Below are 25991 nucleotides of genomic sequence, written 5' to 3' on the forward strand. Positions count from 1 at the left end.
CCTACTATTTTTAAAATACAGCTTTTGATGCTCTGAATCCCTGCATTTCCGGCTCTGCCAACTCTTATACACGTTGTCATGGGTAAATAATAACAGCAGAAATCTTGTCTAATCACTGTCTGCTGATCTCTTGCTCCTACAGGCACTATCAAGTATCTGAGAGTAATTTTTGTTTTGGTACATATCTCTCAGTCAGTAAAAGATCAACTTGCAAGCACATGCAACTTAGCACAGAACTAATTAATCTTCATGGTCTACATCTGATTTTTTTTAAAGAGGGCAAATGTAACTGGAAAGCTGTAATCTAAAAATACTCATTTAATATAAAATCTGTTGTTGTATTCAAAGTGTGGTACATATTCTCTGAATGACAGAAAAATATTCTATGTATATCATCCATTCCGTATGTAGCTTTGACACTACGTACTCCTGCTACACTGTGGGATGTAGCTTTGATTGGAAACCTTCCTGTGAGTTAAAGACTCAGGCTCTACTGAAAATGTCCAATTCAAAATGTTCAGTGTTTCTCAAAATTCTGGTGAGATGGCCCTCTCTAGAGTGTAGAAAGGTATGTTGTGCCTGGTACAAAAGCGGGTCCATCAGCCTGGTATATTCCCTGGAGCCAGGAATATTGAGATGTCTACAAAGCTTAATTTCCACGAGCACTTCCAATGTTGTTGAGTTTCTGGTTTGAAGGTTAATAAGGTGCTAGAATTTTATTTTTGGGGTGGTATTCTTTTTATTCAAATGTCTAGTGAACCAAGCAACAGGCTTTGGGGCCAGTCCTGGTTTTGCTGTAGGTAATTCTGGAAATTTTATATGCATGTTTGAGGTGACAGTATATGGTGAAGCAGAGCAAAACTGAATTGGTTGAGGAGGGGAGGGAGTGATATTTCTGTCTTGGAAAAAGCATAGATGATCTAGTTGCTGTACAGATGGCAGTATGAATTTTCTCTACACGGGAGTATAAGTTCTTACAGCTAGTGAAAATAAAGGTAATAATCTCTACTTTTCTCTAGGTCAACTTAAAATTTGGTGTAAGACATCCAGAAGCAAGAACAGGAACAGAAACCGACACCTGTACAGCTTGTGCAGGTACCTTGATCCTTGAGTTTGCTGCATTAAGCCGATTCACAGGAACATCTATATTTGAGGTTTGTTTTTTACCATTGCTTTCATAATAGGTATTCATTAGTTTTCTGCAATTTTGAAAAAATAATTTTGAATGGATGCATATAATAACTGTTTTGCATTAGAAGTTTGCATGTGTTCAGATTTGTTTGTGCGCTTCTTCCAAAAGCATTCCTTCTTTTTTTTTTTTTTTTCTTGAACATACAGGAACCGATTTTGTTTGAAAGCAATTTCAGTAATGCAGAAGTAAACAAATATATTGAAGACTCTAGCTAAAGTATATCATTTGCATAGTTTTTGAGTAGAGGGTTCAGGACTAGAAAAAGGAAAAGTGGTCCTTTTCCTTGAGGTCTAAGAGATATTTATACCTCAATATGCAACTTAAGGAAGGAAAATAAATCATGCTTGTAATTATTTTGCCATGTATCTCTGGTAGTAATAAATATCCCACTGGCCCTCTTAAAACTGTCTCCTAGTGCCTGTATAGATAGTGTGCTCACTGATTTTAATTTTTTGCCATTTTTTGAGATTTACTATCTACTACTTACCATCTCTTGCTCAGTTTAGTTTGTAGTCTCTTTAGATATTCAGTGAGTTGAAGAATACAAAGCAGTGACAATATATAGCAGTTGCTATTAGATAATATCAAAGTTTTTAATATGGTAAGAATTCTACTTTGAATTTTTTAGGGCAAACCTGATCTTCATGACTTTTTTTTCCATCTTCTTTGTCACAAAGCAGGAAAGATTAAAATAGTAAAACAATTATAACTCCCTTTTATAAAGAAAGAAAATCATAAAACTATCAGTACTATGTTGTTCTGCTGTACATTAAAGAGTATATTTTCAGAAGTCCCTCAATTAGTGTAGCCCCACTGAAGTTGCACAACACCTATCCAGGAGTATAAGGACAACAGAAAGATGAATGAAAATGTTTGAGTATATATGCACATATATGTATATATATGTGTGTGTGCGTGTGTATATATATATATATATATATATAAAAAGATACTAAATAAAGCAAGCTCTTTCAGATTATAATTTTTTTGATCTTTCAATATGGCGTTTGATTTCATGAAAGCAAAGTTGAGCCTCTGTTTAGTGTTTTGGTCAAGTTACTTTGCATGTATGTAAAGAATGCATACAATTTGTGTACTAATAAACAGGGGTTGCTGCTCCACCTTGAGATGTCTGAAAAGACATAACAATTTTGCTTAGAAGGCCATTATGTTTCTTGAAATATTTTTGAATGAGGTTACACTGTCCTGTCTGTAGGCACCATTTCACGGTAGTAAACATGTAGAAGGATGTTTATGACTTTCCTAAGAACATACTGGCAAATAGTTGCTTACACAAGCACTGCTCTTTCTAATCTGCAGTAGAATAATTATTTATGTGAAGTGTGGACTAAACATTCTTCTACTTAAGTGTGTGTAATCTAATACAGAGTTTTACAGTTTTGTTAGACATGAAACTACTTCATAGCATCTTAATTTTAATAGACAAAAGAATAAACAGTCTTTATAGTTTCCTTTAATGAGTTACAATTTCCTTTAATGAGTTTCCTTGTTTTTACAGGAGTATGCACGGAAAGCGCTTGACTTCATTTGGGAAAAGAGGCAGCGCAGTAGTAATTTAGTGGGCGTTACTATTAATATTCACACTGGAGACTGGGTTCGCAAAGGTGTGTGATATTCTGACTCCAGAATCAGTGATTACAGGTGGTTTGGGGCAAGGAAAAAATCTTAATGTTTTTTTCCCCCCCCTCTGCCTTTCTGTAGACTATTTTAAAATGTTAATAGGATAGGCAAGTTTTATTACGTACTTGAGAGCTGGAGAAACAAAGAAAGCCTGGCTTTCCTCTAAAAGAGTATTTTTGTTGAGAAACTATTATTTTTCAATGTAAAGAAAGCATTCTCTGAATCACTTTAATACCAAGAGTGGAATGCCTTGGGATAAATTCTGAGAGATTCTACTATAAATACAAAGTGAAAATATAAATAAGACTGTGTTTGTATATGGCTGTCAGTAGGAATATTTTCATATGAGAAAAGTGCAGCTGGCTTAGATGCATGTTTGTTCATGTTATGTGCATTGATATTGCAAAACCTTTAGTATAGCTGAACAGTATTGTGCATCTGCATCCATCTGTGCTTTAATTCTAGTTAGAGCCCGTTTTTCCTTTTACTGAAAGAGCCTTTGAAATCAAAATGAAGTCATGTGAAAACACCTATGTAGTTACTTAAACTAAAAAACACCTTTTCATTTTCTGTTGTTTCTAGATAGTGGAGTTGGAGCAGGAATAGATTCATATTATGAATATTTATTAAAAGCCTATGTCTTGCTGGGAGATGACAGTTTCCTGGAAAGATTTAACACAGTAAGTTAACACCTTGCTCGGATTTCTTCCTCCTGTAAGACTAATGTAGGACTAATTGTATTGTCAGTCAGCTGTTAGCCTGTGAAGCTTAGGAAGAGATCTTTAGCAGAATCTGAGATTTTGGATGTCTGCAATGCAAGTTCTTTTTGATACAAATTTTTGCTGAACTTGGGTGAACATCACATCACATCAGCAGCTATTTTAACCCCATCCAGTGCAGGCTGGAATCTTCTCCTGGACCTTTTACTGTGTTTCTAGTAGAGGAGAACTGTAATTCAAGATAACCTTGAGAGTGTAGTGCTGCAAAGATTTCTGAAAAACAACAAAAGAGCTTCTCATTAAGAACTGTCCTGAAGCAACGGAGAGCTGAAAATCAAGACCTCGTAAGGGGGTGTCGAGAGGCAGGAGACCTTTTCTCCATTAACACTAGTGACAGGACCCGCGGCAACGGGGTTAAGCTGAGGCAGGGGAAATTTAGGCATGACGTCAGGAGGGGGTTCTTCACAGAGAGGGTGGTTGCACACTGGAACAGGCTCCCCAGGGAAGTGGTCACTGCACCGAGCCTGTCTGAATTTAAGAAGAGATTGGACTGGGCACTTAGGCACATGGTCTGAACTTTTGGGTAGACCTGTGCGGTGTCAAGAGTTGGACTTGATGATCCTTAAGGGTCCCTTCCAACTCAGGATATTCTATGATTCTATGATAAGACCTGGATATTGCATTGCATTTGCAGATCCCAAGGCCTAGTATACATTTATGTATACATACAAACTGAAGATTAGATTACATTATTTTGTAAGATTACTAAGTAATTTTGTCAGCATTGTTATTCTTTCTTTTGAAAATAGCAATGTCCAATAAAAACATTTTTATAAAATGATTTATATAGCATGACTTTTATATCATACACAGTACTTAAATTGGATAAAATCAGTAGCTAAAGGGCTGGTGCAAAACTTGGTGTAATGTTTATTTTATATATGCTCACCTTTTAAAGCCACCATTATTATATTTATCTTCAATTATATCTGTTAACTGTGCTTCCTGTTGTTTCGGCTCATGCTCATGATTTACCTTCTCTGCTTCTGAAAACAAGACAGCTATCTTGAAAAGAATAGGATTGGAAATCAGCTGTCAAATGAGCTAGAGGTTTTTAAATTGTTTTCAGTAATTAAGTCCAGTTGCTTTAGGTTTGTTTGTTTTTTTAAGCCTACTTTTCCTCTTCTCCTCCTGAGTTGTACTTGCCTTAGAATTCTCTTTTATTCAGAGAAAGCAATTTCAGCTTTGCTTAGCGTGCACTTAAGGTACGGTTGTTCAGACTGAATCTTTAACTGTGATAGTTGCTTGTTGAGTATACTCATGGCTTTTGAGTATACCTTTGTATGTGTGTTACTTGGAAAATGTGACTTGTATAGCATGTACAGTACTGTGGAGCATTGCAATAGCTGGTACCCTTTTGGTTTGCCAAGCTAGAAACTACTCTGTATTGCAAAATGCAGTAACAATTGGTTGGGTAGTACTGGTTCTTCCGTTGAAATAGAATGCCATAGGCTCATGATCTAAATCTGTCACATAAAACATAATTGATAACAGAAAAATAACAAATTTATTTTATTTGTCAGCACTACGATGCCATAATGAGATACATTAGCCAACCACCTCTCCTTCTTGATGTTCATATTCATAAACCAATGCTAAATGCTAGGACCTGGATGGATTCTTTGCTAGCTTTCTTTCCAGGATTGCAGGTAAGGCTTAAAACCCATGTGCAGATTATTTTTTATAAGTAATAAGCAGTTAAATAGACTGGATATGTAATTGACAAGTCAAGCTTAGTAACCTGGTTTTCAAAAAAATTTATTTGGAATTTCTGCACTCACTCCTTTTATTTATATGCTATGATGCAGGTTGACTTGCATCCAGAAAAGTATGTTCATATGATTCACTTCCTTCACTCCTAGTCATGAAAACACTTGAATTAAGCTGCCTTTTTAATAATTTAGAGACAAGTTTTCTAGCTTGTGTGCAAGTTACATCTTTAAGGTTAAATAAATCAAGTTTCCACCACGCCTATCTGTAAATGGTAGTAATTGTTTCTCTATACAGGCAGTCTTAATGACCCCACTGATTTTGCTTAAAAAGCTCTTGTGAAATATCTGTGATGTACTCTGAAATAGGGTAATACAATGTGTATCTGCTGGGAATGTAGAAATTCGTGTGTGGCTTTACACAGCAAGCGTGCCTAACTTTGAATATTATTTGCACGTGTGGTAAGTTTGTGTTAATTTTATTATTGAATTTTAGGTGTTGAAGGGTGATATTCGACCTGCTATTGAAACTCATGAAATGCTGTATCAGGTTATAAAAAAGCATAACTTTCTTCCTGAGGTAAGGTAGTTTTTTTTTTATCATGTAAATTGATTCTTACCTTACATTGAGTGGTATCAGACATACATTTGAAAGAATAGTAGGTTACGTGTCATTAAAACCAAAGGCACACTTCTGCAGCATTCTTACGCAGTTTACAGTTCTACATGTATGACAATAGGGATACTAAATATTTTTCCTTCAGTTAGGCTGTAGTTAGTACAGTAATAATAATTAACAGTTGCTTAGACTTTATATTTCAGCCTTTCAAAATTGATTTTGACTTATTTCAATATGCAAAGCTTATATAAACACATGTGGTTGTAGCTGCTTAGTAACATAATAGCATTAATGCTAAAAATCAGTCATCTTCGTTAACCCAAGACAGGAAAATGAAGGCTGACTGTTCAGAGAATGTTCTGAAATCTTGTATAATGTTCCTGAACGCAGTAACAAGAACTTGCCTGTAGATACTGCAGATGCAGTGTTTGAGCGAGTTAATTCTTCACAGAAAATCTTGCTTACCTGTTGAAGTATGTCATTCTGTGATGACCCAGAAGGTTTGAGAGAGCTTCTGACTCTTTTAGTAATTTTGACTTTCATCTGGTGCTAGTTTGTTTCTTTTAGAGGATATTTTAGTTAATGTTACTGTGGAAACAGACCAGAAAATGCTCTCCAGTCACTGGAATGATTTTTTGAGTACTTTTGAAATGATATGACTTTCTTCCTTAAGCTTTTGTGTTGTTTTTTAGTGCTTTGTATTAACAAGGGGGATTTTGCAAGATCTGCTAGTGGAATTTAAGCCAATATTGTATCCCCTTTAGCAAAGACTTGGTTTAAACCCTAGCAGAGACAAGTAGTGTGTGTAAGTCATCACAGAAGCGACTTTTGCCAGTGCATGTTGAGAGTGAATATACAGAGTAGGAAATTTTTAGATAACTGACTTCTGGTCTCTGGTATTTCTTACGTCAAACAGCTGCTTACAATCTGTCAGTCTGAGATGACAATTTAATGCACTGGAAGTGTCAGGTGGTATGTATGTTTGCAGAAATGGTATTTCTTGAAGCTCTGGTTGGTCTCTCTGTAGCAACCCTGCACCAAGCTACTGTGGATGGCTTGTAGCAGTGTGCTGGTGCAGGTGGGAGCAATGGGTGGCTGTGTGCTCCCTCCTGGGGCTGGAGCACGAATTCTTATCCGGGACCTTTTGTCTCCTGAAAGCCCTGCGGGGCTCCCCTCGTTGGCTGGATGATGTCAGGTCTTCTGTGCTGACACAGCTTAAATCTTTCTCGTACTCAATGTGCTACAGCACTGTTTTAGGTTTTGGTCTCAAGTGAACTAACTAAAAGGAGGTTCCTGTGGCCTCCTAAGATTGGCGTTGGGCATCAGTCCTCCACTGGTGTACTTCAGCTGTTGTAATATGGTTAACACAGAATTCGAAGTAAACCCATGTTTGTTTTTATCTTGCATGGTTTTTCTCTTCTTCCTCAGGCTTTCACAACAGACTTCAGAGTTCATTGGGCTCAGCATCCTTTAAGGCCTGAATTTGCTGAAAGTACTTATTTCTTGTATAAGGTAAGATCAGTTTCATTCCTCTTTTGGTTGCTTTTTCTTGCACCTAGAATTGTAACTGAATTACAACACCAACACAAAATAAGTAGCCTATCCAGCTTATTTTATCTACTGGAACCAGTTCTGTATATAGACAGGACAGAAGTATTATTAGTATTAAAAATTGTTCTAGGAATTTTATATGCCTAGCATTAAAAAAAAAAAAAGTCATTAAGTGAAAAAAGCCCGTATTTTTAAAGATATTTAGGATTTGCTGATCTCTTAGATCTTGTAGAGACTTAAGAACAAAAGCTACTTGTACCTTGCAGAGTAACACCAAATGTCTTGGGTGTCTGTAAATACTTTCATGTGCTTATCTGTGTTTCTGCAAAAGGTGACAGTGTTGTACCTCAGAGGTCCTATTTGTAACTGGTTAGCTCCTATTGATAAATTAGGCCTTACTGGTATCTAATAAGGTACGAAAACAATATATTACAACAGAGCAATTAAAGCAGCTAATTGTGAAGTCTGTGTATGCCTGAAGGTTGTTTTTTGTTGTTGTTTTTAATAGGCTACTGGAGACCCTTATTATCTAGAAGTAGGAAAAACACTCATTGAAAACTTAAACAAGTATGCAAGAGTACCTTGTGGGTTTGCTGCGATGAAGGATGTTCGTACAGGAAGCCATGAAGACAGGTGAAAGCTTTTGCAGTATTTTTTTTCTATGAAATTGTATGGGGAAAATAAGTCTATTTACCCTGTTGATAAGATTGAATTAATTGACTTTTGAGTAGCTGTCTGTCTTAAGGTTGGTAACCAGTTCTGAAATTATCAATACTTGTCATAGTCTGTAAACTATTTCCATATTTTTACAGATTGTTTTACATAAGAATATTTTTAGTTTAATAACCTTTAATTTTATAGCACACTTTCATTAGATTCAGAGCAATAGACTAATGACTTTCAAACAAAATATACTTCAAATCTAGAAGTTTCAAAAAAATAAAATAAATTTTTTTTAGTGTAATGCTGCTTTGTATTGAATATGCTGAATTGTTTCGTTCCAAACGTTTTCTTCTAATGGAGTAAAGTTCAATAACAATAGTCATGAAGACTTCAGAGGTGGAGCAATATGAGTATTTCTTTTACTGACATTTCAGAACGATGCGTATCTTAAAGGGCATCTGTTTTTTTCCATAGAATGGACTCTTTCTTTCTGGCTGAAATGTTTAAATACCTTTACCTGCTGTTTGCTGATAAGGAAGACATGATTTTTGACATAGAAGATTATATATTCACTACAGAAGCTCATCTATTACCACTTTGGCTTTCCACTACAAACCAAACCATCTCTAAAAAAAATACAGTAAGTAACCTCAGGTTTAATGGTGCTGTAGATCAGTTCCTTTTTTGAGAGGAAGTGGAAGAAAAATCATAGTTCATAGTATGCTAGTTTTGACAGTCTGTTTTGTCTGAACCATTTCATCATATTAACAGTGACAGTCACATGCATCTGAATGTTTCCGTAATCAGATTCTGCATCACTCAGTCTTGAGAAAAAAGTTGTGGCTATTAGCGATATTTAAAAAGAATCATTCTCTGTCTCGGGTTGTATAAATCTTAAAATCACGTGCTTTGATATTTTTATCTTCACATTTATTTTCTCTTATTTTTCTACAACACTTACAACAACATTCTTAAGTCTTTTTGTTGCTTATTTTACTACACAGACCCTTTGCAGATTTTCAAAGATTCTTGAAACTTCTGCAAGGTTAATTTGACAAGATAGTTATAGCTTTTGAGATGTTTAATTGTTCTAGTTTGTGTGATATGCATCTGTTATGTAAATTTAGGACTATAAATGTGTTTATAAATTATCTTCACCTTCCAAAATACCTTATGTTACTACAGCTGTGTCTTGAAGCATAGAAACGCTTCTCTTATTTATGTTCAATAATGTGGTATAGTTTATTTATAAATAAGTGTCATGAGGTTGATTTTGTTTGTTTGTTTCCTGATGGTGGATATCCTGCACTCTTTGAAGTGTTCTTTTCTGGAATATCATCTCTTGTCTTTGAGTTTAGGAAACAGGGATTGTGAAGGAATTGCGAATGGATTTAAAAGGGACAGCATATATTACCAAACTTTTTCAACACCTGTGATGTAACTGGGTTTTTTGCTGCTTTTTTGTCGCTGGTGTGATCAGCATTTTTCAAATTACGCACGAAGTTCTTCAAAGGTTTTTAAAGATTGTTTTATATAATTTTCATTTCCAATATGAGAAGGTGATTACTTTTGAGATGATCAAGATTCTCACAGGTGATGCTTTCGTGAAGTGCTCGCCTAAGTATGTAGTCTTCTTGAGAATATCAAATGTTCAGTAAAAAGCCAAATAAAAGGACAGAGTAATTTATTTGAATGTAATTATCTTAAGCTTTAAGTCTGAATTACAAATGTGCTTAACGCAAATCTAAGAAAGTTTCCGTTTAGTATGTTATTGACAACATGCATGAAATGTACCCTTGGTGGGAGAGGATCAGGTCAGGGAATTCTTAAGCAAACTGAATATTCATAAAGTTCATGGGCCCTGATGGGATGTACCCATGAGCACTGAGAGAGCTGGTAGATGTGATTGCAAGGCCACTCTGTATAATCCTGGATTGATCCTGGCAACTGGGAAAACTGCACAAAGACTGGAGGAAAGCAGTTGTCACTCTTGTCTTCCAGAGGGGCAGGAAGGAGGACCCAGGGAACTATATGCTGATCATGATCAGCCTCACTTTGAACCCTGAGGAGGTGATAGAACAGCTCATCCTGGAAACTATTTACAGGCACATGAAGGAAAAAATCCTTGGGAGCCAGCATGGATTCACCAAGAGGAAGTCATGCTTGACCAACCTGATAAGCTTTTATAATGAAATCATCAATCTGATGAGGGTCAGGCTGAAATCACCAGCCTGAGGAGAGAGCAGTGGGTATTGTTTTCCTGGACTTAGTAAGGCCTTTGATACTGTCCCCCATAAGATCCTCACAGAGAAGCAGTTGAAGTATGGGCTAGATAAGCAGACCGGGATCAAAAATTGTCTGGCTGGACCTGGAGGGTGGTACAATCTAGTTGGAGGTCACTGCAAGCAGAGTACACCGTGGGTCCAGTCCCGTTTAACGTTTTCATTAACGATCTGGATGATGGTTGGGGTGCATCCTCATCAAATCTGCAGATGATGTGAAACTGGGGAGAGTGTCTGACTCGCCAGGGGCTGTGCTGCCATCCAGAGGGACCATAACAGGCTGGAAAGGTGAGCTGTCAAGAACCTTCTGAAGTTCAGCAAGGAGAACTGCAGTGTCTTGCACCTGGGGAGGAACAGCCCTAGGTACCAGGAGGTGCTGTGGCCACCAAGCTGGAAGGTAGTGCTGCAGAAATGGACCTAGGGGTCCCAGCTTTGACACCAGGTTGAACGACTCAGCAGTGTACCCTTGCTGCCAAGCAAGCTAACAGTATCCTTGGCTGTATTAGGCAGAATATTGCCAGCAGGTTAAGAGAGGTGATCTTCTGCTCTGCACAGCACTGGTGAGGCTGCACCTGGAGGACCCTGCTCAGTTCCATGCAAGAGAGACTTGGACACTCTGTGAAGAGTCATATGTAGGGCCACCAAGATGATGAAGACTGTCCAGTGAGGAGACAGAGGTAGATGGGACTGCCCAGCGTACAGAAGAGGAGGCTCTGGGGGAGTTCATCCATAGAATCATACAATATCCCAAGTTGGAAGGGACCCATAAGGATCATTGAGTCCAACTCCAGGCACCACATAGGCCTGCCCAGAAATTTAGACCATATGACCGAGAGCACAGTCCAAACTCTTCTTGAACGCTGACAGGCTTGGTGCTGTGTCTGTGTCCCTGGGGAGCCTGTTCCAGTGTGCAACCACCCTCTCAGTGAAGAACCTTTTCCTTATGCTCATGTCTCTAACTACCCACCGGGAGCTGCGGAGAGGATGGAGCCAGGCTGCTGCCAGCGGTGCCCAGAGGCAGGGCCCAGCCTGGAGCCCCTCAGGCAGCATATCAGGGCTGGGTGGGTGCCAGAGCCCTGTTACAGGCTGCCCACAGGGGCTGTGGAGACTCCTCCTTGGGGGGCTTCCAGAGCCACCTGGACGTGGGGCTGGGCACCAGCTGGGGGGGGCCTGCTGGCCTCAACAACTCTGTGAAAGGGCTAAAAGGCTGTGAAGCTGTGTCACTATTTAATGGAATTCAGCTGATGTGGAAAAAATGGATAGAAAAAATAAAGTGTGTAAACATATTTTTAATGTAAACACAGTGAGCTGAAATGTCTATGAGATAGTTGGTAGTAGCAAGCCAACATCCTGTTTGTATTTATTCTTGTAAACAGGAAAGGTCGTACTGTACTGTGCTGGAACACGCAACGTACTGTAGACCTTTCTGAAGTGATGTGACTACCATTGGTCACACCAAAAGCAAAGATACTTGAAAGTGTTGATTCAAGTAAGCTAATAGCCTTTTAGTGTTTTCTTTTTAATTTTTGGGAGCCTTTAAATAAATGTTTTTAATTAGCTAATACATAAAAAACAACACTGTTTACAATGTAAATAAATACTACCTTAATTTTTATAGGTGGCAAAATTAACTTGCCAGTTATTCAATGTGTTACTTGCAAACAGTGCAAAGAATCAAAGTGGAGACTAAATATGGCTCCACTTTTTTCCACTGTACACACGCTCCACGTGATTTCATGTAATAAAACAGTGATTTGTGCAGATGTTAACTATCATCTTTTCTGAAAATATAGAATATTATAATTATATATAGGTACAGCCTTGCCCCTTCACAAGCTTACAAGTCAGTATAATTACTGATGAGGAGAATCTTTTATTCATAAAGTTTCAAGAAGCCTCTGGTTTTCCTTTTATAATATTCTTTATAAACTTGTGTTTAACTTTACGATGTATGGCTATTGTGGTATTTTATGAATGAAGTTGATCTCCTACAATATTTTGTAGATTTTTTTTTGCCCAAAGGAAAGATGTGACATTATTAGTAACCTCAAATAAGAGTTGCTTAAAGCCTGCAGCTGCTTCAGACAGCATCAAGGCAATTACAAAGAAATTGTAATTACTTCCTCAAGTTGTCAAGTGTGTGAAGGCACGGGGACACTAGGTATGTTATGAGCAAGCTTGAGAAATACTGTGTGCTGGTAGACAATTAACTGTGCAAAACAGTTCTAGAAACTGAATGCAAGGTTGGCAAATTACAAATTGCAAACAATGTGTTTATGCCTAAAAAGGTGTTGTGGTGCACTGATTTCTTGTTATCATTGCGTGGTGAGGCACAGAAGAATTATGCATTTCTCACTTGTGGAAACTGTGTGGTTGTAGGACATTCATTCCATTCAACTGCTGCATGTCCTGAGCACACTGATGTCTTAGGGTAGGCCTGTTTGTTAATTTTATTATACAAATGTAACCTGAGTTTTTAATAAGTGATCTGTATCTTTCATTTTAGACAACAGAATACACAGAGCTGGATGACAGTAATTTTGACTGGACCTGTCCGAACACCCAGATCCTTTTCCCAAATGACCCAATGTTTGCTCAGAGTATTCGTGAACCTTTGAAAAATGTGGTGGATAAGAGCTGTCCTAGGGGTATTTCCAGAGCGTAAGATGAATATCTTCTGTCTTTTGTTACTGTAGGAATGTCAGGAATAGTGTCTGTTATGCGTGGGAGGAGAAATAGTAGGTCTACTTGGAGCTTCTTGACCTTGAGGTTGTAGTGGGAAAAATTAGTTTTGTCTGGCCTCATTGGCAATGCTTTGTTCATTTCCATCAGGAATTGGTGAATGTTTCATAGCAAAAGGAGTTTAATGAGCTATATACTCCAAATGGAAATTGTAGCCCACGTATTACAGGAGATACATCTTCTGAATTTGTAACATTAATTCCAGTGGTTTCTTGAACAGTTCTGCAACTCTTTTCTGTAGTAAGAAAAGAATATTGCTGTACATAATTTCAGATATTTTGAAGAGCTTAGGTCAGTCGGAAATAGAAGTTTATCCTTCTGACCATCTCTGATATTTGTGCTTCATGAGTAAAAGACTGAGTAGCAATTGTTAAGGGAAATGTTCTGAATCGGTCTTACAATTACACAGACTACTTAGAAATGAGAGGCAGCATATGATAGGTTCACATTATCAACACTTTTGTGTTCTTTGTCGCAGTACAAAATCATCAAGAATATAGGCAGCTTCTAAAAAAGGCTGAGAAGTTCTCTGTTGAAATGTGTGCTCAACTTTATTCCAAAAAATTGTTATCTTGTGGTGGTAGGAATAACCTGTGGAAGCTGTGAGTTATGTTTCAAGAATAATCTTTTTTCTTTTTATAAAGCTTTGATTTCTAATATCTTTTGTCAGAGAGGAGAGTTTGGGAAGTGGACCAAAACCACCATTGAGAGCCAGAGATTTCATGGCTAGTAACCCTGAACATTTGGAGATACTGAAGAAGATGGGAGTCAGTTTGATTCATCTCAAAGATGGAAGAGTACAATTAGTACAGCATGCAGTGCAAGTAAGACCCAACAGTACCTCTTTTGAAAACTTCTAGTAAAATCGTACTAGCTATGATATTTAGCATTTTGAGGTTCAGGAGGGACAGTGACTGGAAAGGGGAGGGAGCGCATGAGGTGGATGTGCAGCTGTATTTAGCAGGTTTATATGTTGTCAATATTTTGTCAGTAACACTTTTAGCTAATCTTCCATTAAATTAGATGGAGGCTTTTCATGTCCAGGTAATGCAGTTAATAGGGTCTCATCTGAAAATACTAAGTTCTTAATGTGAGATATTTCTATTCATTTAGGAGTTCTAATTATTTACAGATTTTTAGTCTGCAGTGTGGTGAAATTGCTAAAAAGTTAAATTCCGCTTTTGAAATGGTGAATGAGTGCCAAGAGCAGTCCACTCTGTATCTTACAATCTTTGTAACATTGAATGTTTGCCAACAGTATTGTTTTGCGAGGAAACTGATATAAAAACAGAGCATTATTCTGAACCATTAAAGTACTAATGTATGTGATGTAAATGGTGGCCCAAGCAAAGCTAACTTCATTTTTTTCTCCAAGTTTGTCAAACATTAAAGATGAAACTTTATTATTTCTTTACTCTCTAGGCAGCAAGTTCACTTGATGCTGAAGATGGCTTACGGTTCATGCAGGAAATGATTGAACTCTCCAGTCAGCAACAGAAAGAGCAACAGCTACCTCCTCGTGCTGTTCAGATTGTTTCCCATCCATTCTTTGGCAGGGTGGTCTTGACTGCGGGACCAGCACAATTTGGGATGGATTTATCCAAACACAAATCAGGGGTGTGTAAGATGTATCTGGGATCTGTTCTTAGCTTTCTGTTACTTTCCATATTGCTGAAGCCTAAATTTTGTAATATTGATACTGTTTCAGGGTAGCTAGGTAGTGTGATTAATTAATTACAGGGGTTAAAATGACACAGGTGCAGCGAGACAGAACACAGTCTTCTTAGATGAGTGGCTTATTGGTCTGTAGCCCATGCTCTGATCTTGAGCCATCAGTCATGACTGAGGACTTAATATACATACATAGTGACTTTGAAACAAATTCATATAATTCATGGTGCATTTCTCAAGAGGTGTTCAGTAATAAGGGATGGTTTTCCTACTATGTCAGCTGGGAATTCACAGAAGCCCTTTTAGAGTTGGCTATTGTTTTGTAAGCTTTCATAAAGGCCTGTATCTAGATGGAAGAAGAAAATATCAGAGGCAGTGGTTCATATTAGAAGCAGCAAGAAAACTGCATGACTTTGTTGGGCAAGATACAGCCCAACAGTTAAGTCCCAGACTGCCAGTTCACAGAGGATAATTTTCCAGAGACCTGTTCACTGGTACAGACAAAATATGAATAGAAGAATTAGGTTTTCACATGGTAATTCTTTGCTGGTTCAAGGTCCAGGGTGTAAAGATTACCTGTGCTGACAGAAGATACTAAATGCATTATATTAACTGATAGAAACAAAACTAAAATGCTCAGGAATCTTTTGCAAGCTTGAACATACTGCTCTAATTCTCTCTTGCTTTGGTTTTGGTTTTGTTTTTCCACACAGACAAGAGGATTTGTTGTGACCATTAAGCCATATAATGGTTGTTCAGAGATCACTAATCCTGAGGCAGTGAAAGAAAAAATTGCCTTGATGCAAAGAGGCCAATGTATGTTTGCTGAAAAAGCACGAAACATTCAAAAAGCTGGAGCAATAGGAGGCATTGTTATTGGTAAATAGGATTTTAATTCACTTGTATAAATGTAACCTGTATTTTACGGATTTGATTATATTGGAAAGCTGACAAGAAGCTGCTAAGCTCACTGAAATGATGGTATTCTAACACAAGTTATACTTTCAGAAGACAAAGAAACATTTTGTTTATGTATGTCTGTGCATGAAGTGTAACCAAACAAAGCATAGTGGGTGATTTGTCTCTGGTTTTACAGAGTAAAGTTGTTATTTTAAGGATCACTGAGTATTGGAATAATGCTATCTAGTAACTATTGAGGCAGACTTAAGGTACAAAGTAAATGAAAAGATTGTAAGGTGTACAAGTACACAAGTTTTTTTCTTTTTGCACCTGATTTACTATTATCTGCAAGCAGTCCTTAACTGACTGGACAGTAGAAAGCTGCTCAAAAAGTCTGCTGAAGTTTGAAGTTGTAGTCTGTTTATCTAACAGAATGGTTTGCTAACTTTTTCTTTTGTGTGTCTGGCTAGATGACAATGAAGGAAGCAGCAGTGACACAGCTCCTCTCTTCCAAATGGCTGGTGATGGAAAGAATACAGATGATATCACAATCCCCATGCTCTTCCTCTTCAACAAGGAAGGAAATATTATACTGGATGCAATCCGGGAATACGAGGCAGTGGAGGTGCTCCTTTCTGACAAAGCAAAAGACAGAGGTAAGTTGAAAGGTGGTTTTATACAGGAGTAACTTCTATCTGTGCTATGGCATGATGTGAAATGTCCAAGAGTGATTTCTGTTGCTACCCAGAGGTGCAATATTAAAGGCGCAAAGGTTATTTGGTAATGTTAGTTTTCTGCTTGACCTTAGTATTAGTTTTATTATATGAAAGCCATTATTTGAGAGCCTCCCTCCCTGCACCCCCAAGTTAACATTAACATCCAGAAATGCTGTTTGTAAGTTAGATGACAGTTTAACTGATGAGACAATAATGAGACAATACAGTCCTTTGGATTCCTTTTGAACCCTTTTTGTCATGATACGCTTTGAAGTAGTATCAGAAATAGCACAAGCGTTTTCAGTGCCCTACACTGTAAGTGTAGCTCCCCAGTGACATTCTTGGTACCCAGAAGGAAAGACAGCTATTATAACTGCTTTGCCTGTCAAAGGAAAAGTGGTTATCATGTGAAAGAAATAAGGTTGCTGACCTCAGGTGCTTTTCAGTTTTTCCATTTATAATACAATAAAATTGCAAGCTAGTACTTATCAAATTAAAACGTTTGTGTATGGCAGAAATTTCTAGGTTTTCCTTTTTGCAAGCTTTCCTGGTAGCATTGCTTTATCTGAGCAGAGTATGAGAAGAATTAGTATCTCTAGTAAACCAATGACAGCATTTATTTTCTGCCCATTTGCAAAGGTGATATTCTTAAAGCTCTAATACTATTTTTTAATGGCTGCTTATAAATTCTTCTTGTCTGTAACTATGGTTAAGTTGGTCTAACAAACTACTAAACACAGAAGATAGTTCTGCATTTGAGAATTTGTAATGCATGTGTGTTTCTTCCCTCCTCCTTGTGCTTTCATTTGGAATCCCAGCAACAATCTTTAAAGGTAAAACGATTCCAAACTACATTATTGATAGCAGTAAGTATCCTGTATTAAAAATGGCATATACAGTTAAACTCCCTAGAGGTCTTGAAACAATAGTATCTTGTACACTAGTTACAAGAAATTTGTGTGGTTAAATTCAGACAGCTGCTGGAAATTTATAAGCTAAATCAGTGCTAGACACAAGTGTTGTTTTGAGTGGAACTATGAATTAAAGAGAGTTGAAGCCTCCCTCCTCATAGGTTAGTAAGCTGGTATAACTCTGCATCTCCCAGTTCCTCACATGTGGCATCGTGGTGGATCTGGGAGTGCTTTAAAACCCATCATTAAAGTTCAGTGCACACAGTAGATGCTGAAGTGTTTGCTGGTCTGAAACGGAACTACGAAGTGCTAGTCTAGGCAATGAGCACTGGCCCAGAAATCACGATTCAGGTTTTGGAAACCAAAACTAATCTCACTAGACTGCTTGCCCTTTCTAATGATTAAATATTTTCCCTCACTTCCCTCTTTAAAATACATTCCTTAGTAGCACGAAGTTTTCATATCAACTGAAAGTTTGTGCTTCCTTAAGTAATAAAGTCAAAGGAAGTGATCTTGCTTTTGAATTATATGATAAAATGCTACTTTTCTGTTTCTTTCAAAATACCTTTTTCTTTCTCTTCCCCTCTCAAAGACTTGGAAATGGAGAATATGGACCAGAAACTATCTGAAAATGATTCACATAAACAAAATTCTGAAGAAGCTTCTTCAGCATCTCAGGATGTTGCAGCGGTCAGTGAGGAACCGGAAGGAGAAAGCTCCGATGTTACTGACCCTGATTCTTTGTCTCCTGCTCATGCAGACAGTGACAGCGTTTCTATTTCAGATCAGGACTCCTACACCCCTGGAACTGATGAGGCTAGTACTCCAGAGCCAGCATGTATGCAAGGGGATAACCAGCCTCAGGAACAAAAAACCGAGACAGAGTCAAACTCCAAAGTTAACTGGGATAATAAAGTCCAACCTATGGAATCCATATTAGCAGACTGGAATGAAGATATAGAAGCATTTGAAATGATGGAAAAGGATGAACTATGACTTGTAATAATGACTTGTTAGTAAACAAATGGAGAACTCTTTGGGTAGAAGTGAGGCCCTGATATCTGAGAACTAGAAAACATTCAGTATTGTGATGAGCAACCAGGTGTCACCTGGAAATTATCATATAAATCCAGCACACACTCTTGTTTTGATTTTTTTCCTGTTTAAAAATGGGAATGTGCAATTGAAGCATTCATATGGCTCCACTGCGTGGTGCTGTTACCCTGGGAGGCTCGTCAGGGAATGAGCCCATCTTCTGCCTTCCAGGTGCCAAGGAGTCACACTCTTTGGCCTCTGGAAAGCAAAAGTTAAAGCAGTGGGGCTAACATACCACAGTAACGGTTTGGGCAGGAGCACTTGCCATAGGCCAGCTGCTGTTCTGGTTGGAGTGAAGGTGCGTTTCCACTGATCTCTACTCAGTTGAAAGCCTTCATCGCTAGCAGCGGGTGAAATCATTTCTGGTTGTTATCTTTAAGACACTGGTAGAAGCAGTTTGATTTTGTTCTGACATATCATACTGAGACACAGTAGTGTTGCTCATCGCTTCTTCCATCTGTTACCATGAAGAATGACCAAGATGACTTGGGAGTTTTTCCTTCTGCTTTACTCTCAACTAGCGAAACTATAAACTGAAGGCAGTGTGTGCTTTGTGAGCAGGTTCCATCAGGGAAAAAAAGACAGCCCTGCTCATTGGGATCTAACAGGTAAGGGTTCGAAGTGTGCTATGAAAAAAGCTATGTTTGAGGTGGAGGTAAGGTGGATGGGGCAGATGTTTGAGTACAGGCATTTCCTTTGGCCTTCCAGGTTGAAAAACCCAATCTACCCTGAGACAGTTTAAACTGGCAATAGTCTCTGAAAGGATACTAAACAGAATTAGATCAGCTATAACAAAAACTTCCTTTTTTTCTACAGTTTTTATTCTAACAGCTTGACTTCATTGTCATTTTTATATGCAACTTCGATATGTGTGATACTTAAGGCAATGAGGCCAGTACCAGTGGTGAAGTGCAACAGTTCTGGCTGTTGGGTCCATAGTTCAAAGTACAGTGGTGTGAATTGTGAGAATGACTGGTGTGTTACTCTGGGCTTTGGGAGTTTGTTACAGATAAGTGTGGGTCTTAATTTGTTATCCCTATTATGAAAAGCGTTATTTAAATAAAAATGGGGATGCTTAAACAGCTGAGATGTTTTGACTGCGTCCAAAGAAACTGCCAAAAGCTAATTAAGTTGATTTAGATAAACTGCTTGTTAGAAAATCATGGCTCAAAGAATTGTTTTATATCAAAGAATAAATTAACACTGCCTGTATGCTGCACCAGGCTAGAAATGAAGTTTATATTAACCTTTACAATGGATTTTTTTTTTAAATGCCCAAATCTGAAGTGCGCGTTTCATTTAGTTGGTGAAATTACACGTGCTGAATATGCAACTGTTAATTAGTACAGCCATACTGTATTTATTTATGTATACTCGTGTACAGTATGAATGGAGAAATCCCAGGCAAATGTTGTATACATGTATACTTGACACTTGCTTTCAACAGGTTCGAGATGCACAGGCACCTTTTGAGAGCATGACAGTCAGCTGGAATACTATCTGTAAATTGAACAATAACTTTAAATTACTAGAGTAGGAGGTAATTTGGAGGAGGAAATGAAGCAGTAGCAGAGTAGTGAATAAGTGTCCTTTTAAAATAAATTAGCTTTCAAATGTAGTTATTCCTTTGCACAGCTAACTGTATGGAGGCTTGAACTGAGTGAGCAGGGCTTGCAGCAGCTGAGTTTTTTTTTTTTTTTTTTTTTTTTTATGTGGGTATCTTCATATAGGGAGTTTGACCATGGGAGCCTGTTAAGTGTCCTTTGTTACTCAGAGCCCCGCTCTGCGCCAGACGCAGCGCTCCCCTGGCAGTGCTGGGGCTCGACATCACATGGCCCAGGACAGGCGGCTCTGGCACCGAGACCACCTGGTGCCGGTCCTCCTTCAGTCTGCCAGTGCTAGGTGCCACAAAGGAGCACTTGAGTTCTCGTGCTCTTAGGTGTGGACTATGTCCTCATTAGTTATTTTGGTGAAAATAAAATTATTTTTCATAGGCGTAGAGGTCCTCTAGTCATTATGTTAAGACTGCCAATATTGCAACTGAAGCTTATCTTTTTTTTTTTTTTTTAACCTGCAGTAAATTTAGGTGTAGTTGTAAAATTTTACTAAAAGATTAACTTCTCCTTGCCACCACAAGCTTGTGGTTAATCACAGATGTGGATGAAGCAGTTAAGGAAGGAAACATCTCTTGTTTTCAAGGGATTCTGCGTAATCCTGGAGCTCAGTATGGGTTTGAAGCATGGGTTTGGTGGTGGCCTACCTCAGATAACTGTTGCCCCCTTCCTTCTGGATTGATTTTCATCGTTGTTTAAGTTCGTTTTAGTTTCACTTGGAAATGATCATGAGAGCCATAGCCATGTTTCACAGGTGGGGTTCATGCTTGGTTTACAGAACTGAATTGGGTAAAGTTGTTGGCCTTTTGGGAAAGATGAGTAAATTTGGGGGAGGAAGGGGGACAGTTTTATTCAGGTTATTTTTACTTTGTTTCCTTATGAGGAAATAAGCTGTATTAAACCTTTTCGTATCATGCTGAAAGTAGTTCAATTTCCTGTCACTGTCATCTTAAAAAGCAAAAAGAATGTATTAATCTTTTTTTTAATCTTTTGGAGATGGGAAGTAAGTGTTCTTTCCAAATTTTTAATTCTGCTCCATGTGGAATATTGTTTGTGCATCACTAATGGATTATTTGTCTGGTATTGTACGTTAATTTGTATAGTATTGAATACTGAAGAATTCAGGAATCTGAGATGGAACTAGCACTTGCTCCATGCCATGTAATTCAGATTAGCCAATTAATTTCTCATTTGATATTAGAGGAATATTCTCAATTGTTTACATTTATTGTTTGTTAATGAAGTTCTAAAACAAGCCCAGCTTTGTTTCTCCTCCTCCTGCCAGCATACCCGAAGGCGTTAGCATCAGTCATGAGTATGTTGAGAAGTTGAAAATGGGTCATCTTATGCAAAAGGCATCACTCAGAACATAGGAAAAAAAAAAACAAAAACATTCTGTGAATGAAATATTGTATGTTCAGATTTTATAAGATTTTTTTTTAGCCAGCCCAATTTACAGCCGTATATTTTCTTATGAAAGATGTCTAATAACAGGTGCTGTAACACTATTGTTGGGTTTTACTGTCTGGTGGTAAATGTATACAATATTTCTAAGGGCAACTATGTACTGTGATGTAAAAGTCTGGGCTAAAGTGTATATAATCTGTGTACATAATTGTGTACTTATTATAATTGCTGATTGTAAAGATTTAATAAAATGTAAATATTCTGGTCAAGCTGTTCCCAATGACGCTAGCTTCTGAATGGCCTGGCCAGCTGTGTTTACCTTGATTTTTTTTTAATTATCCTTTTTAGAAAAGCCTGTGGTAGGGACACCATTGCTGCTTGGGTTCTTCATTAATAATGCCCCTTAATGAGGGGCTGGTGCTGACTCCTGGCATGGACAGGGCCAGATGGGGCATAGGGAGGGTGGGATGGAGGAAGCAGCAGGCACCTCACCCTGCCAGGAACTTGGAAAGGGGCTGGTGTGTCATGAGGGTTGCCAAGCACAGGGACAGGTCCATGGCACTGTTATGTATAAATGATACATCAACTTCTATACTTTAAATTTGTTGTTCAGAGGGTCTGGTCTGCTAAGTCTCAAAGGAGAGATTTTTCCGTTGCTGTTCTGTGACACCTCAGGGTCCGGAGGAGGGTGAAGGTAGTGAAGGGCCTAGAGGGGAAGACACATGAGGAGCGGCTGAGGTCACTTGGCCTGTTCAGCCTGGAGAAGAGGAAGCTGAGGGGAGACCTCATGTTGGCCTACAGCTTTGTCATGAGGGGGAAGAGAGGGGCAGGTGCTGATCTATTTAGCGACCAGTGACAGGACCCAAGGGAATGGAATCAAGCTGTGAAGAGGGGAGGTTCAGGCTGGTTATCAGGAGAAGTTTCTTCACCAAAGAGGTAGTCACACACTGGAACAGACTCCCCAGTCACTGCACCAAGCCTGTCGGAGTTTAAGAAGGGTTTGGACTGTGCTCTCAGTCTTATGGTCTGAATTCTTGGGTAGACCTGTGTGGTGCCAGGAGTTGGGCCCAACTCAGGATGTTCTATGATTCTATGACCTCTGCTCGTGTGAGGCTTTGCATCAGGACTTCAGGCCTCAGAGCGTTTCAGAGCAAGGCACCTTCTGCCTTCCTCATCCTTTGAAGGCTCCTTAGAGCAGGGTATTCAAAAAGCGTTTTGGTTTAATTCCCCTTGTCCCACAGTTATCCTCCTTGGGGGCGCACATGGCAGGGCTGCATGGAGAAGGAGGTGGGGAGAAGCCTGCACTGGAGGAAGGTAAGTGTAGAAGGAGAAAGGGTCTGAAAACCAAGGAATGAGGGGAATTAAGGGAAATTGGTTTGTAAAGTGAGGAGTTGCCTTTCCAGGGCTGGTGGTGGGTGCACAGGAAATGCTGCAATGGGGACAGCACAGGGGTATTTGGGGTCAGCACACCAAGGGCACAGGTGTGCAGAGGCAGAGAAAGCCATGAGGAAGGCTTTTCACAATCCCATTCTTTGAAGCAACTTATCACCTACTTAATGAAATGACATGACCAGTGCTAGTCTCTCTTCTGATGTGTGCTAAGTAAGAGAAAATGTAGCAGGGGTAAGGCTAGAGCTGTGAAGTGATGCTGATATCCCTCCTGCACACCCCAGAGTAAAATCAGCTTTAATAATTACTTTATGGCAGTGTTTGTACTGGTGGGATGTAATGTGCAGGTCTGTAATTGGCTTCTCATGGGACTTTCTCAGGCACGAGAGATTCAGTGTTGCCAACCAATTTTTGCATTTCAACTTTTCACATCACCCAGCTCTGGGGGAACTTGGTGGCTCTGCCAAAAAATTCATAGCTACTGCTCATCCTAAAAAAACATCATTCACAGTGGCCAGAAGGTGCCTGGACTAGGAGTCCTGCTTTCTTTCTAAGTGCTCCATAAAAAGATAGTATTAATCAACATTTCTAGCATATAAAAAAGGTACCATTTGCCTGGGACTTTAAAACACCAGCACCAAGTGAGTCCATCTTTAGCAATCAAGTCCATCTTTAGCAGGTGCAGGGGAGGAGGGATGGGTGCTGAGCACCAGCCCTTGCAGCTGGGCAGCACCAGGACCATCCCGATCCCCTTCAGAACCCCACTGGCTGCGAAACCTGGACAGACCTGAGGGCAGCAGTGCAAGTCTGAGAATGAGAGGAAATGCAGAAAAACGGTGTCACCGTTCCTTAAAAACCCTACCCAGCTATTTCTCTGCCTTCAGGACCTTTACTGGGTTCAGCCATCACCTTTGTTTTGCTCCAGGCTATGAGTGCTGGGGTTTGTGCTCCAGCAGAGATGAAACACTGAGAAATTCAGAGATGGATGTGCTGAACTTGATGTGTTTAACGATTTCCTCTATGGACCTCTTCCGTGGTAATGATGGAGTAAATGTTGATGGTTTATGTACGTGCATCATCCCTGCTTACATAGCAAAAGCCACTTTCTCTGCTCCTCACATTCCAAAGAAAATTTGTGAACAAGTCTTAGCAAGGCATAAAGGAAAAAAAAAGGAACAGGAAAGGAAATGTGAAAAAGGCATTTCCCACAAGTGATGGCTTCCACGGCTGTTTTATGTAACGAAGCACGTGGCTCTCATGTTTATTTTAAGGCTCGACACAGGCAAGCTGATTGCCAGCCAGAGAGCATCTCTGTTAAATGATGTCAATCTTCACTGCACCGGCATTACAGCATCATAAAAAATTACATAGCTGCTATTTTGGGTAGCAGCTCTCTCCGACTCAGTGAATAAATACGTCTCCATATGACTCACTCTGGGGGTTTATTAATAGACACAAACTCAGAATGCCAAAACCCGAGAATATCTCTCTGTTCCCACACCTATCTTTCTAGTTCCTTGCAGCACTTGAGAACTTTTTGTCTCAGGATTATTATTATTATTTGTAGAGAAAGAAGGAACACATTTCCTGCCTTCTGAAGGCTGGGGGGGAGCCCACAGCAATGCAGGGAGCTTGGTGCCTCAGCCCCATGCCTGCAGGGCAGTGTGCACCACCCACACTGCGTGCTGAGCTAATGCCTGTCAGGAAAAGCCACCTCTCCAGCGGGACATTAAGGTGAGGTGCTGCTCTCTTCAAATCCTGAAATGAAAGCTTGAGTCTCCTTCTGTGCCTGATTTGAGCAGAAAGCATTCAGGATTGCAGGGCAGCACTTTGCTGTGCAGCAGCCCACGAGCAGCAGCCGCCTGATACAGGCTTAGCTTTGGAGCTTGCAGCCCTAGAGAGAGCTTGCACATTCAAATGGCTTTTCAGCAATTGGGGTGAAGCTCATCAGTGGGGGTCTCCCACACGGTAGGATGCATTATCCCAGCCCCACCACGTTGAATGGCCATGCTCCAAGGGCGTTGTCTTTGACAGCACTGGCAACCCTTAAAAAAAAAAAAAAAAAACAGGTTTTTAGTCCCTAAAAGATTCTGTCAGCATTCACATCCCTGCTAGGGATGCAGGGAGTGCATCCATGCAGGTATCTTGTGCTGGCCTTTACAAAGCACGTAACAGGTTCCCAGTTCCATGCTTGTTTCTGATGATGCTGAAGAAGAGGAAAATGCTGATGATGACTGTGCCAATATCAAGATCAAAGAGAGTATGTACCTGTTTGGTGGGTAGAGGTATGCACCATTTTTTTAATAATAAAAAAAAAAAAAAAAGAAAAAAAAGAGGACTTAAAAAAAAATTCTACCACAGAATCACAGAATGGCCAAGGTTGGAAGGGACCTCTGCAGATCAGCTGGTCCATCCACCTGCAGAGCAGGATCACCTAGAGCACATTGAGCAGGATGGCATCTGGGGGGGGGGGGGGTTGAGTACCTGGAGAAGGAGACTGCACAACCCTCCTCTCCGCTCTGTCACCCCTCTCACAGTAAAGAAGTGCCCCCTCATATTGAACCTCCTATGCTTCAGTTTGTGCCCATTGCCTCTCGTCCTGTCACTGGGCACAACCGAAAAGGGACTGATTCCATTCTCTCAACGCCTTCCCCTCAGGTATTTATATACATTAATGAGGTCTCCTCTCAGCCTTCTCTTGTCCAGGCTAAACAGGCCCAGCTCTCTCAGCCTGTCCTTGTACAACAGGTGCTCCAGGCCTCTGATCATGTTAGGAGCTCTCCTCTGACCTCACTCTGGTACTTCTACGTCCGACTTTTATTTTACCATATTCCACATTTTAAAGTTGCCCTAAGCTGGGATTCAGCTCCCTTCACTGAAAACTCTGCCTGAAGCAGCACAATAACATATATGAATGTTTTCACTCTGCACCTACCCAACTTCTTAGGTAATGTTTGACCTCCAGGTCTCCTCCCCAACAGCAAAGCGAACAGCCTGTCTCTCTGAACAGCCTGTCCCTACGCCTCGTCTCCCCCCCAACGCACTGCCACAGGGCCTTCTTGCTGCACATACACTTGCGTTCACACAGCTCAGTAGATAGCATTGGCTTAA

The 25991-nt window shown here is 39.5% G+C and overlaps 1 protein-coding gene across 2 annotated transcripts in view; it reads left to right on the forward strand.

Annotated features, from left to right (window-relative positions):
* Window positions 1–21760, forward strand: part of EDEM3 (ER degradation enhancing alpha-mannosidase like protein 3) — a 33236-nt gene extending 11476 nt beyond the window's left edge. Inside the window, exons 7-21 of one of the 2 annotated variants that reach the window (XM_084528197.1) lie at window positions 1020–1154; window positions 2712–2817; window positions 3416–3513; window positions 5136–5261; window positions 5818–5901; window positions 7369–7452; window positions 8000–8124; window positions 8629–8794; window positions 12943–13097; window positions 13849–14002; window positions 14601–14795; window positions 15563–15728; window positions 16220–16405; window positions 17284–17331; window positions 17969–21760. In XM_084528197.1, coding sequence (XP_084384323.1) covers window positions 1020–1154; window positions 2712–2817; window positions 3416–3513; window positions 5136–5261; window positions 5818–5901; window positions 7369–7452; window positions 8000–8124; window positions 8629–8794; window positions 12943–13097; window positions 13849–14002; window positions 14601–14795; window positions 15563–15728; window positions 16220–16405; window positions 17284–17331; window positions 17969–18372 — 2232 coding nt within the window. In that variant the 3' untranslated portion in view covers window positions 18373–21760. The remainder of the gene's footprint in view (window positions 1–1019; window positions 1155–2711; window positions 2818–3415; window positions 3514–5135; window positions 5262–5817; window positions 5902–7368; window positions 7453–7999; window positions 8125–8628; window positions 8795–12942; window positions 13098–13848; window positions 14003–14600; window positions 14796–15562; window positions 15729–16219; window positions 16406–17283; window positions 17332–17968) is intronic. The other variant, XM_084528198.1, reaches the window with a different exon arrangement.
* Window positions 21761–25991: the final 4231 nt, after the last annotated feature.

The sequence above is a fragment of the Aythya ferina genome (genome assembly GCF_964211825.1).
Source record: "Aythya ferina genome assembly, chromosome: 8".
NCBI lineage: Eukaryota > Metazoa > Chordata > Aves > Anseriformes > Anatidae > Aythya > Aythya ferina.